General features: G+C 37.2%; 2 protein-coding genes across 2 annotated transcripts; both read right to left on the bottom strand.

The window, feature by feature from the left end:
• Positions 1-2,632: 2,632 nt before the first annotated feature.
• LOC137749022 (phospholipase D alpha 1-like) lies at positions 2,633-6,866 on the bottom strand. Its single transcript, XM_068489202.2, has 3 exons — positions 6,499-6,866; positions 3,627-5,517; positions 2,633-3,232 (listed from the first exon to the last, which is right to left on the bottom strand). Exons 1-3 carry the CDS (start codon positions 6,595-6,597, stop codon positions 2,799-2,801), a joined length of 2,424 nt encoding a protein of 807 aa, XP_068345303.2. The 5' UTR covers positions 6,598-6,866; the 3' UTR covers positions 2,633-2,798.
• A 1,001-nt stretch (positions 6,867-7,867) lies between these two features.
• Positions 7,868-11,238, bottom strand: LOC137748523 (uncharacterized). The gene is made up of 9 exons (XM_068488688.2): positions 10,742-11,238; positions 10,013-10,105; positions 9,613-9,717; positions 9,368-9,520; positions 9,181-9,279; positions 8,930-9,058; positions 8,618-8,797; positions 8,357-8,473; positions 7,868-8,211 (listed from the first exon to the last, which is right to left on the bottom strand). The coding sequence occupies exons 1-9, from the start codon at positions 11,216-11,218 to the stop codon at positions 8,026-8,028; spliced, it is 1,539 nt and encodes a 512-aa protein (XP_068344789.2). The 5' UTR covers positions 11,219-11,238; the 3' UTR covers positions 7,868-8,025.
• Positions 11,239-13,675: the final 2,437 nt, after the last annotated feature.

The following is a 13,675-nucleotide window of genomic DNA, read 5'->3' as shown; positions in this document are numbered from 1 at the left end:
GAGTAGTAGGAATACACTTACCATGACATTCAGGTTAATGAGACAACAATATGTATACATTTATCTCCCATATCATTGTATTATTAGTACAGAATATTACGGTGTGTGCGTTTTATGTTATTCTTCTAAAACTTCGATGAGAACAATAATAATAAAATATAAATAAATAATACGTAGGAAGCTTGCAGCAAGCACATGCATTCCTCAGCAGTTAATATTCCCCAGTCAGAAAGTTACATGTGTGGCTTGTTAGGTTCCCAAAAGCCAATAACCAAAAGGCCTCAGATTGTGGTTGGATATTGGCCAAATTCTAGAATATAGGATAGAAGAAGACTACATATATAAACAACATTATGGGGAACATATAATTGATTAGAAATTATTTTATATTTTCAGAGAGTTTGAGTAAGATAAGGAACAAGCATATATCTGCCTTTGATTATATTGGCAGGCATTCAAGGAAGGAGAAAACTTTGCAGAGATGAGAAGATAGAATTGGGGCAATATGTCTAACCTAGAATAGCTGATCGGATAAAGATTCAAATACTTCGTGATAATCAATATATCAGTCACTTATTGTAAATAGAAAATATTTTACACGGCCGTTCGTATTGTGTCTCATCTAACCTAAACTTGACCCTCCTATATTAATTCTAATATCTCTTACGAACAACCAACAACAACAAAATTTAATCCTACTAACAGCCATCTCCATATAACGGAATAAGGTTTTGTTGTTGTTATTGTTGGCCGTTCGTATGAGATATTAGAATCAATAGAGTGGGGTCGAGTTTGTATTGGGTGAAACACAATACAACCGTGCTCGCTATTGGTGTGAATAAGCCGCATGGCCAGCTGGTTTGGAAGGTTTTCATGATTACGAGTTAGACAAGAAGGAAGTTTAATCACAAAAAATGTTTTAATTTATGATATGAGCTAAATGTGATATGCATGTGAGTGTCTCACTCATCATGTAATACGCTTATTTTCTTCTTCTGGTGCCAGTCGTATTGTTGACCCGGTCGACTTTATGTGAACACAAAGCCACTAGGCTACAGGGAGAGCGGCAACAATGACTGTTGATAATATATGTTCCATGTTTTTTTCGTCCAATTAGGAGGGTTTTGAGAGGGAGAGATATGAAAGGGTGTTCATGAAGATGGTCTCACTCATCAAAACCAATAATTATCTTCGAAATTTCTTATCAACAAAAGCTGTGATGTTGAAAACTAAAACAACTTCAACCGAAAGAAAAGGAAACTTAAGAGGGAAAACAAAATTCTTTTACAAGGACAAATTTGTGAAGAGGAGGTAGGTGAGGAGGGTGTTGAAAGATATGTAGTGATATTTGAGAAAATTACAAGCATAAAAATACCACAAGATACAACTTATATTAATCCACTTATGTTGTAGTCACGTATATCTATACTATTATTAACAAAACATTGCTTGTCAACCAAAAACTTATTAAATTACAACATAACTAAAATTTAAAAACAAATTAATCAAGTATGGATAAATGTGTCAAATAACTAATTAAAACAATAAAAAAAGTTTAAAAGAAACCCATGTTCCACTTCAACCTCCTAGTCTTACTCCCCTAAGAGCAAGTCCACACCTAAAATTGCGATGGCGCTCAGCTCATTTAATCCACTCAAATAAATAGTAATTGACTCCCATGAACAGTAATTGGTCAAATACATCTTCATCCCTAAAAAATGCGCTGACACCCAGCCTAATTAATTCGTATTAAATTTTTTATAAAATATGTGGGGTATTTCGGTTAACTAAAATATGTGGCGTGTTTTGGGCAAAAATACCCTTCCCTTATTCAATATTTTCACCATCTAATCTCAAAAAAACCTAATCTTCTATAATCTCATCACATTTCACAGCTATACTCCGCATCCGCAAATCTTGACGTCTCTACATCTCCACATCTTCCTCATTTTGTCCCTCCCATTTGCTTCATCTTCCTCACTTCACCCATCCCACTAAGCTCGTCTTGTGTTTTTCACCGTTCGGAGAAAACCCAAATGCCACAGTCCAATTGAAAATCGGCCTGCGAGATCAATAGAGAAACAGAGAGGGTCGATCGTCCTTAACGTTGAAGATCAACAATAGCAGCGACTTAGTGGGCTTTGACATCAAGCTGGCGCAAGCCTGACGTCAGATGGCCCGACTCTTGGGTCTGTCGATTCTGGCCCGGCCTATTGCCTGGCTTGGACTGGGTGCTAGCCTATTAGGCTGGGGTGGAGCAAAAAAAGGCAAACTGGTCCATTTTTTGAGCTGGGTGCCGACCTAAAAAGTCCCCGGTGGACTTGCTCAAAGGTCTTCATTTTGAGGACTTGTGAGGATCAAATGCATTATTGGTTACAAGATTATATTAGTTTATATCCAAAAACTTATATTATAATAGTTTAAAGCCACAAGATTAATTAAGTTGTCAAATATAAGAAGCATTTGAATCTAAACTAATATAATTTTTAGAATAAATATATATTTGGTCCTCACAAGTCTTCAAAATGAGTATTTCAGGAGACAAGACTCTCAACCCCCCACCCCCTCCCCTTATTCCATGCCCATTTTTTTTTCCTTCAGAAAAGATTCTAAAAAAAGTGATATAAATATCTTTATAAAAATAACAGACAAATTTAATTACACAAAATAATAAAAAATATAGCAAATTATCCGATCTAAGAGAATTCTTGTCATAACTATACAAGAATTGCTTATTATATTAACACATATACACTGCATCTAGCATAAAAAAAGTGAGAAGAAACCTTAGATTATTACTAAATAGTGAGTATTGAAGGAAGCAAATCAGATTTCGACCCGAGAATTCGAGCCTTGGTGTCCGGAAAAAATTCTGTTCCAGGCAACTCCGTGACCTCTCCGTCTTCAGTAACTGCAATGGGGTAGCTAAGCAAATGCCCTGGCAAGTCACCATCTAATGTGTCACATGAATAAAGGTCCCAATGCTGGTCTGCAATTTGGTTCACCTTTCTAAAGCATTCCACACTTTCTGGTTCAAGAAAGGTGTCATCAAGAAGCCCTAAGTGTTCATACCACAACGACATTCTGAGGCCATGAATTTGTCCCCGGGCCGGCTTTCCAGTGGAAAGATGGTAGGGTTGGTAGGCTCCCATCGCAATCTCCGAATCCCTGGCTCCATCCATTGATCTCTGGTTGATGTTGGCTGATCCAATGATTATGTACTCATCATCAACTGCAAATTGTTCAAGGCATTTCAAACACTTCAATTAGTACATGTTTATGTTGTCTACAATCCATTATTCTCTCTGCATGGCGTTTGCTCTTTTTAAAAGGTGGGCATTTCAAGAAAACCACATTTCTAATAAATTTTATTCAACTTTGATCGCAGATATAGAGAGAGTTGTTATGAGTGTAGAATTGTTATTTAGAGCTTTAATTTTAGGTTTTAAGTCTTAAGTTTGGGCGAATTTCAGACTTAAAGCCTAAAGTCAAAGCGAGGAGTAATCAATCGTATAAAAAATGAGGTCAAAACAAAAAACATTGATGAGAAATGAGGTTCAACGCATCCGTTCTTTAGGTTAATGAAGAGATCAAATTACTAAGAATGTGATAAAAGCTTCGCTTACCTATCATCATCTTGGCATGAACATAGATCATGAACCGCCTTGCTTGCTGCGCTCGACTGTAATCCGAACCAGGTTCTGGTTTTTCCGGAGGTTCATATTCTCCGGGTAGCTTCTTCTCGCGGTTACCAAGGCAAAAGAAAGCCAAATAGTCCTTAGGGTTTGCCTCAATCCCCTTGGCTTTGAGAGCTTGAATGATGTCCCTATACATCATATCCATCGTCATCCTCTGCCAATGCAACATTGCCTGAACCGTTTGGCTTTCCGGGATGCCCTCTGGCCACATTGGCATCACAATGTAGACTGTAAATCTTTCTCCAGCTTCAATCTTACTAACAATCTTGAGTGACAGTTCCTTTGGGATCAGATGCAAAGCACCAACCTCCTCTACTTTTAGGGTATCATAATCTGAATGCCATCCGAAAGAGCTTCCAAGAAAGTACTGATTTTCAATGTAGATAAAACTCTTTGCGCGCCGAATGGCATTGATATAAGCATCCTGAATGCTTCGATCAATCACGTGATCTTTCCCGGTGACAAGGCCTGCCCTGGCGGCATCTTCAGGGGAGTCAGGGAATCCGAATGCAGCTCCTCCATCGATGGAGCGAAACAACTGAACAGTCCACGTCTCATGGTCTTGAGGGAGCATAACTGGAGATGGCGGCATAAATGTGTCGTCAAGCTCTGTGAGTTCAACAAGCAAGTCCTTCCCTCCTTGCTTCCTCCATCTTTGCTCGAAATTGAACAAGACGTCCCATGCAATAGGCCCTTCCAACCGACAATGTATGTCGTGCCAAGGCTCCCTTGGACCGCCTTTTGCAATCGACGCTCCCTCAAAATTAGGCTGATGAAAATCATTCTTGTGGGTTGTGTCTAAAGTCCTGAAAATTGGATGTGAAGGAGTGTCATATCTCCCATCACAAAGATCAATGCCACCAATGAAGCTCACAATCCTCCTCTTTTCCAACCCTTCTCCATTAGGCAATTCATTGTCCACCACAACAATCTTCTGGTGATGCGTAAACATGGTGGAAACCTCTAAATCCTCAACAATGCTATTCCCGTTGCCAGGGTTTCGGGGACACAACACGCAGTGAACTGCCGTGTTGTGGAAGTAACTTTCAGTGTCTTCATCGTGAGTAGCCATCACTCCATCTCTCTTCAGCAACTTCACTGAAGTTCTGTCATCCCACACAAGCATTAGGACTTTCACTCCTTCATCTGCCTTCTTCTTAAGAAGCTCTCCGAGGGTCAAATCGCCTCCCAGGATTTGACTGTTCGGGTCCCTTACTAATGTGATTTTAGTATATACAGACCAACCTGCTATGTATATCAAGTTTTTTGCATTAGAAATGGCATGAAAAATGTCTTCCCAGCATCGGTGCTGGTCATAATACATGGAACCGGCTAGAGGGATTTTCGGTGTGAAATTTCTGGGGACATGAGCATTTTGGTAAAGGGTAACTCTGCAACCATTTCTCTGAGTGAAAAATGTGTATGGAACTCCTTGGAATTCAGGACTTCTTATTCCACAAGACCAATTCAAATCCTGGTTTACGTTAAAGAACTGCAACTTCACATGAATTTTTGAATGCAGAGGTTTGTTGTTGTGATACATGATCTTAAGCCATCTGTCTACTTCTTTGCCATTGAGGAGTTCCGCTGCCGGCATGTAAGCCCTTCCGATAACTTTGGCCCCAAAAGCTTTGTCTTCTTTGATGGAAAAAACAACATTTGAAGTCATGTGTGCACAGTAAATATGAAAAGATTCACGCCACTGGGGATTTTTCGTTGAGTTTTCAAGCAGTCTGGTTCGTCCAACTCTTACATTTTCCAAATCAATTGTTGCATAGAGTCTGGAACCTTTCCGTAGCCCTACTGACTCTCCAAGAAACTGCAGTGAAATTAAATCATGACATTTACTGAAGTTAGATTTCTCACATTGTGAAATTAAGTCAAAGGAGGTCACACGACCCGTTCATGATTTTTTTTTGGACAGCAATTGTGAAAGTACCAAGATAAAATTCGAATAGGATGAAGTGCATGCTGACATTCTTCGAGTGTTGATAACAACACTCTAAAACTAACTATGAGTTTTCAAATACAAATCAAATGTTCAGTTAGTAAAATGTCGCAAAATGAAGTTTAAGTGGTCAAGCTTTATATAGTTCAAAGTTCATGTAGCATTGCTATAATTTTTCCTAAAAATGCGGTGACTCGTGAGTCATTTATGGAGGATCAGGATCCTCTCCTGAGCAAAGGGTGAGGATTCTCCTGACCAAGCTCATCGGGCCGTTGAAATTTTATCCAACAGCTACAATTATTATAACTTTTAGAGAGGCCCCCTGTTTGTAACCGTTGGATAAAATTTCAACGGCCCGATAAACTTGTTCAGGAGGATCCCTTTGCTCAGGAGAGGATCTTGATCCATTTATGGACATAGATACAGTAAATGTTACTGTAGTTGCAGCCACTTTGCAGGATGAAATGACACAACCAATAAACATGGAAATTCGATTATATCCTAATGAATTTTTCAGAAAAAAATTGTCTTCCGCAAGCAAATTTGATAAGTGATATTTCGAATAAGTGTTTACACATATATTTTCTTTTCGAAGAAATGATTTGTCACAATATGATATTTATTGCATAAGAAATTAATAATGAGAAATTTTGGATCATATTTGATTTGTTAGAGATAATAATAATATTAATAATAATAATATATAAATATAAAGCAAAACAAATTTAAAGGAAAATAATTTATGACTTGATCATCAAGTTTTGAGAAGGAAACATTAAAAACTCAAGTAACATGACAAACAACACAATTCAGAAAGAAAGAAAGAAGGAAAAAGGATAATAAGGTTTATACCTTGCAGAAGAAAATGCAGCAACCACCAGGCATAAGCCTGTCAACCTCGTAGATAGTTGCATGCAGTACTCCATGCAGGAGCACTGGTTTCGCCACCATATCGATCTCTCGAACTGTATCTGCAAATCGAAGACGGGCTAGCAGCTCCGGCAATCAACGAAATCACAAGTAAATTTTATGCTGCTGCTGACACGAAGAAAACTTAAGCATTCAAAAAACTTGGCTAGGAAGGAACACCAAGTTCTGAATTTTGGGACAAAAGGTGAGAACAAGAACATGCAAGTCAAACAATCACGAAGAATAACAGATGAGATTGTATTAAGTTGTCACTTCCTTAAAATAATGTATACATATATGCACACATACACAGAGACATAATGTTTATATATGTATATGTATATATATTATGTGAAACAATGGGGAGAAAACTGTCGAAATAATATATATATTTCCTAGTGGTTTCGTTTTATTTTTCTATTATATGGAGTGGTTCGTGGTGGTGCAGGTAAAAATACTATTAGATAATATAAAAATACTAAGATATGCATTGGCGGTGCAGGTAAACAGCCATGCAATAGGATTAGCACGTTATGGACGGCGGAGATTAGGTTAAATTCCTATTCAAAAATCAAAACTTGCTCTAGTTTTAATTATATTTTTGGATAAACATTCTACCATCCTAACTGTCTCATTCAAAATTGGAGGCTTTTAAACAAAAAATTGATTGCTGAAAAAGGTGATTAGCTTGATGGAAAACGTGTTAGGCACGATACTTGTACCATGTATCATGTAAGTTATGTGATACAACTCTTTGTGTCAACTTATTATATGAAGTTATTGTGGTTCTCAAATTTTTGACATTTATTAAAACATGATTATGGAAGTTATTTCAATTTTGAGATTTCTTTGTGTTTACTAACGCATACAATTTATTAAAATGTGAATTCCAAGTAAAAATTCGTAATCCAATTACTGACTGGAAAATTAGGAATCAAATCAACTATCAACTTCCTTCCGCAAAGTTTTTGGTTTTATTTTTTATTTTTTGACGTGAACATTTGGCATGATGAAGTGCTTATTGTGTCGCGCAATTTTTCTTGGGCGACGAAATATGCTTTGTTGCCTTAAGTCTTGTCTCCCAAGCAATTTTTTCTACTAGTGCAAGTAAACATGCAGGTTGAGAAAACATGAATAAATAAACGTTCTAGTTGATCATCAAGGGTTTTATTTAATGTGTCACATTGAAATTAATTAATATTCTGCAGCTGATTTTGAGGGTCAATATGTGAACTGTTCTCACAGGGACGTGAGCGGGCCAACCAACCGTAATTGATTGATTATTTCGGTGAGATACTCATGCATCTGAAAATTCATGAAATTCAGCCTGGTTGTCTGCAGGTTGCTGAACATTTTCCATATCATTGAGAATTGTTCGCCACAAATTAGCTAAAGCAACAGCTGTTTTGTTCATCGTTACAAACGGTAAAGTGAAAATTGTGTACAGAATCGTGCGTGTTGGTAATGGATTTACAGTGGCAAAGACAAACGATACGAAGATGGGTCAGAACTAAGATCTCGAGCTACCTGGAGAAGGTGTTCAATGTTAATGTCTGGATAGCGCTGCAGAAGTTTTAAGTTTGCCACAAAATCGCCACTTAACAGTCTACTTTTCACGCATAGCAGCATTGCGCAACAAACTTTTAGAAGCATATCCTGCAGAAGTTGTTTTTCGAAGACATCATTGTTTGTTCATGACGGCGCATCACCAAAGTAAAAATGAGAAAGAAAAGAGGAAAACTGATCCCAATACTGACTACTGAGTTACTAGTACACAGAGAGACGGGGAGAGAGATAATACCTGCACACCAAAAGGGCTGCTCAATAGTGAATCCCAAATTCTCAAGATGGTTTGGAAGTTGAATTCTTGTGTAAGAAGTAATGTGATCCACCTGAATCCATAGTATTGCGGTTTCACCTGCATAAGAGGGCATAATTTATAAGCTACAAAGTTAGGCGCAACATAATATGTTGAAAAGGGCATCTTAGTTCAACTTCACCACAAAAATACGAAAAAATGGTTAATGTAAATCTTGTAATTCAGTTTGATATAATTTTTTACCTTTGTAGTGAACTCTAGATGCCTCCACAGTTCTTCATCGTTGGCCTTCAATAATTCTGACAAGCGGGAGAGAGTGGAGAGTATACCAACTGCACTGTTATCCAGTTGTTCGCAAAAGTGATCCACTGAGTCACTCAAGAGTCGGACAAAACAAGAGAAGCTATCTGCTTCTGCATTTACCTGAAGAATGAAACCATCCTACGGGTTTACATCTTTTTACACTTCAACATTAGAAGGATGTTATATCAAACATTTATAAGACAAAAGACATCTAATAAAAAGATGAGAAAAATTTCCAGGCAATTCTCTTACAGCATTTTGCTCATTCGGGTCAGTACTAAAGACATAGTATATTGGTGCCAAGACCTCATTCATGCCTTGCACGTAACGGATAGCTGGATTTAGTTTTGCAAACAGCAGAAGAATGCTTCTCATTGATTCCTGAAAAGGGAAAGGCAGTAAGGATCCGGTTAGTGACACTGTCAGTCTATTTGCCGGACATCTGAGACAAACACAAGCACACAAACTTAAGAAAAAGAGTTTATTCGGTGGGAATCAAATACCCTGTGTTTCCTGCTGAATGATGACTCCCCTGAGAAGAATTTCAGATCCGGGTGTGTTCGTTGCAAATCGCGGTCTATCTGTTCTGCAATCTCTGTATGCTATAAGTAAACATGTAGCAGGATTGACGTCACCTAATCATATAGAAGGAAGCCAAGATACAGTCTTATAATGAAAAAGGCATTTTACCTGAAAGTATTGATGCCAAACACTAGCCTTACCAAGGCTTAAAGGGTGATCTTCCTCGGAAATTTCAGATCGCTTCAGCGGTCCATCAACATTGCCGTCAGCAGGCTGATCGCAATAACTCAAATCACCAATTTTTCTCTTTGTGATTTGTGACTGTCTAGATTCAAGATTTTGATTAGTGCATAATAAACATTAACAAGAGTAATGTATAGTTTGGTCACTAGGAAACTTGGTGAGCATCTTACAGGACTCAGGAGGAGCTCCTCTTTAAGCTTGGCATATTTTTGTCGGTTTTCAATCAGTTCTTTTTCCCATAAATCCCGGGAAGGAGGTAGATAACCCAAGAGCAGCTGTGCGTATGAAACGTAAGGACAATCATTAAATACTAGCCTTATTCTCCTATTCGTAAAGCATCTAAATCGTCAGTCAACAAGTTACTTGTCATCACTGGCGATTTGTTGTTCAAAGGTTTGAAATTCAATACATACACATCTACATTGATAATTTGATATACACATACGCATAAAATCTGAAACAACAAATTCACCTCATAAGTAATGGTTGTGGTCTGAAGATCTGTTAATTAATCTAGTTGGAATAAACAACTTTACATTGCAAAAGCTGCTAGTGAAACTAAGTCGGTACCTTCCAGGCTGTTGCGCGCAAACCTCCTCCATCCGGAAGCCCTGAGCTAGTGATTCTTTGTAACTTTTCCAAATTAATCTCTGGCTGAGAAAGCTAATTGATAAAAGAAAAATACATAAAAATCCAAAAGCAAATAATTACCGGGGCAAAGAAAAAAGAAGAAAACAAACAACAAATTGTAAAGCCTGTTATGATTTCTACTGTTTCTGCAGAAATGTATGTAAAAATGATCAATAAACTATCAACATTGTCTTGTTTTGTTGGTTGCAACTCAAACAAAATCCACAAAGACAAAGGATTTGAATGCGGTACTACTATTTTCCTTCATCCTAAATATCTGCTACATTTCCTAATGTTACACCTTAGATGGACGTGGGCGTAGCCACGCATTTGCTAGAGCGAATGTGTTTCTCTATGCATCCGAGTCTGAATCCTCTTCTCCACCACTTAGATTAGTTTTAAGTAAAATGTTCCTTATATTCCAAAAAAAAAAAAGATTACACCTTTTGACTACATTGTGAAATCTTTCAATCTTTGTCTCAATTTCCTAGTAATTTACACAAAAATTAAACCTACTAAACTCCAGAAAAACCCTAATTAAAAACGAAAAAAGAGATAATTAAACAAACAAATCAGTGATGTATGTTTTAACTAATTACAAAAAAAATCAATTAGATTAATAAAAATGCAATCTTTTTCTCTGTTCTTTCTCACTTTTCAAATTCTCACCTCATACTCAAGATCAGACCTTTTATCATCCGCCGCAATGGCCGCCAGCACCGACAACGAACCCGACCCTTCTCTTTCGGGTCTCTGCTGGACCCTCAAATCCGGTTCTTTGTTCAACTTCTCATCATCAAAATCCTCGTCCTCTTCATCAATCTGACTCTCTCTGCCCGACCCGTACCCGTTTGGCAGAATCATCTCGAGCTCCTCGCCGGAATCGAACACCAGATCGGACCCACCATTTTCTTCCGCTTTGTTTTCGAATCCCGCGACCAGGCTGCCCAGTCGGTCCGGGAAAACTCGCTTGGTCTTTTCGGGGAGCTTGAGCTTGCCTTTGAGCATGGCAGCCGCCGAGTTCACACCGAACCGGTGCGAGTGAGGGAGCGAGTTGGGTTTGTGGGTTAGTTGGCGATTGCACTGGAATCGGTGAGAGTGGAGCGAGAGGGAGGGTTTTGGGGGGTCACGAGTGACGAGTTGCATTGGACTCGGTGCTGACTCAGTTTGGCGGTTTTTTGAAAGAATGGTAGTTTACCGTTGATTGGTAGGTTGGCCCACGTTTCCTTGTAGGACCCAAAATGCTTTCTGCTGTTTTCTTATCCAATAATCCTCTGCCACGTCATGCATGTAGCTTTGGATCCAGATATGAGAGAAAGTTTGGGCCATTTGATTAAGATTCGAGAGCCCAAAACTAATTATCATGAATTATACACTTTACACGACTTTGTTTTTAGGAACTAGAAAGTTTAGGCTATGGATCTCTTGGTCCATTTAACTATCAAGTTGACTAAAATATTTTTTAGGAAAACTAATGAAATGTATTTAAAAATTTTGAATTTTAACGATAAGGACAAAATAAAGGGTAAAATGAATAGTACCATGATTGACTTTTAGTGTAAAAATATGATTTTTCGTTAAAGTAAACAGTACCGGGAATTTTTCGTTAAAGTTCTCATTTTTTTTTTTTTTTCCCATAACAGATGAGAATTTTTTTGTTTGTTTATACGAATGTTGAATTAATCTCATGTGGGTAATTTTTCTAGTGTGATATTTATAGATGTAAGCTTAAAAAATCGGCTGAAATGATCCATTTCTAATTTTGAGTTGTTGGAATGATTATTTTTTCAGTATTGATTTCCATGTCGTCACTATTCAATCAATGTATCGTCAGTGTTTTACTGTTGTATAGTCAATATTTGAGTAATCCAACAGTAGAAATTTGTCAAATAATTATTTTAGTCAATGTCCCCTACAGTTTACATTCACTTCGCCATTTGTAGACACGTATGAGTACATTGATGTTCTTGTTCCCACCAGTTCTTTCTGATATTGGATGTGACATGAGATGAAGAAAAACTATGTAACAATGTTTGCGTACCATTGAAGAAAGAAGTAAATTTCAAAGAGAACAAATTCAATTTGAAAGATATTTGGTGCAGTCTTGCTTACAAGGCCGGCCTTGAGGGTAGCTTAAATAGGCACCCGTCTAGGACCGTCACTTCGGAAGGGCTTTAAAAAAAATTTATATCATGTAATTAACATATAAATACAAAGCAAAACAAAAAAAAACAAAAAAAAAAAATCATAATTCATTTGTTAGTGAAGTGGAAATGTTGGGTTCATTTTTCTTTGGGGTGTTGGGTTCGAAACACGAAGCTACCTTTCAATCACTAGATTTTTCTTGATTTTTCTTGTTTTCCAAATTTACTCACTATCCATTTGTCCAAATGCATATAAAGTTATAAAACTTAAGTCTCTTTGCAATCTAGTTTCTTTCCACTTCTCATTCTCTCCATTTCTATCGAATGTTTAAACCAACTTCTCATTCTCTCCATTTCTATTGAATGTTTAAACTAACTATCATATGGTCTTAAAGATTGTACTTTAAGGTAATCAAAACTTTGAATTGAATTATATATTTTTCTTTTCAATAACTTTTTATTCAATGGATTATTTTAATATTCAATTCGTTAGTGTGATATTGATTTTAGAAGAATAAAAAACACAAGAAAAATAATTGGTGTTGAATTTATTGCACTCGTTAATCAAGTTTTATTGTTATTTACTCTCTTAATCATCAAGTTTTATTGTTCTTCCCTCAATCTTAAACTCTTGACTGCAAACATTTAGTACGTTTTTGTCTAAAAACGTGAATCGTGTAATGTTCAAATAATGTTTGTATATTTATGTTCTTTTGATATTAATTTTTAATGATATTTGATGTGAAAATAAAACTTTTTATGTATTTAGCGAATTCTTTTTTATACAAAGAACCGGAGATCAGAGAATTTTAAGGCCCCACTTCGAAGGCTCGCCCAGGGCCCCTAAATTCTCAGGACTGGCCCTACTTGCTTAACAAGAAAGCAAAAAGAAAAGTTTGTGGGACTCTAAAACAGTGTAATTTGCTTACCATTCGTGACTTCGGAACTTCTTCGAACCTTAGTGTCCAGAGCTTAATAATTAGGAAATTCAAGCCGTTCATTTGTATTAAAGAGAAAACAGAGCGCTTGGTTTGTGTGAGGAGGACCAGCAGAATGAGCTAATAGGATCATCAAACTCAATTTAAGTTGTCCGAATTACCTGATTTTTGAACTTGGGACAGTGAGATCCAAAGTGATCAGTCTCTGGCCACCAATCGGTCACTTAAAATAACTATGTGTAAGTAATAAATTAAGTGTGAAAAGTTGATGTTAGTCTTGCATGGTTCATAATTCGTCAAAAAATGTGGTTAGTGTGAAAAGTTGATATTAGTCGTGCACGGTTGATAATTCGTTTTCAAAATGTGGTCATAGCCCGGGTGGGGGGCCAGATGCGTACAGAAAACAAAGAAAGATGAAAAGATGAAAAGGAATTTGAGCTAAGAAATATTTATGACCAAACCAACTACGTACTGTATGTCCCTTATTATGTGAAGTCTCCCATCGATGACTTTCATGCTTT

This window comes from Pyrus communis, chromosome 2 (genome assembly GCF_041283825.1).
Source record: "Pyrus communis isolate YQ-2024b chromosome 2, ASM4128382v1, whole genome shotgun sequence".
Classification (NCBI taxonomy): Eukaryota; Viridiplantae; Streptophyta; class Magnoliopsida; order Rosales; family Rosaceae; genus Pyrus; species Pyrus communis.
Note: the sequence above shows the minus strand (reverse complement) of the source record. Positions and strands in the feature narration are given on the sequence as shown.

Excerpts from the sequence above, each read along its gene's own strand:
- LOC137749022 (XM_068489202.2), bottom strand. The coding sequence starts at position 6,597 with ATGGTGGCGAAACCAGTGCTCCTGCATGGAGTACTGCATGCAACTATC. Across the intron at positions 5,518-6,498 it reads GCTGCATTTTCTTCTGCAAG|TTTCTTGGAGAGTCAGTAGG; the intron begins GTATAAACCTTA and ends ATTTCACTGCAG. Across the intron at positions 3,233-3,626 it reads TCATGCCAAGATGATGATAG|TTGATGATGAGTACATAATC; the intron begins GTAAGCGAAGCT and ends AACAATTTGCAG.
- LOC137748523 (XM_068488688.2), bottom strand. The coding sequence starts at position 11,218 with ATGCAACTCGTCACTCGTGACCCCCCAAAACCCTCCCTCTCGCTCCAC. Across the intron at positions 9,718-10,012 it reads TGCGCGCAACAGCCTGGAAG|CTGCTCTTGGGTTATCTACC; the intron begins GTACCGACTTAG and ends TCATACGCACAG. Across the intron at positions 8,212-8,356 it reads GCAGCCCTTTTGGTGTGCAG|GATATGCTTCTAAAAGTTTG; the intron begins GTATTATCTCTC and ends CAACTTCTGCAG.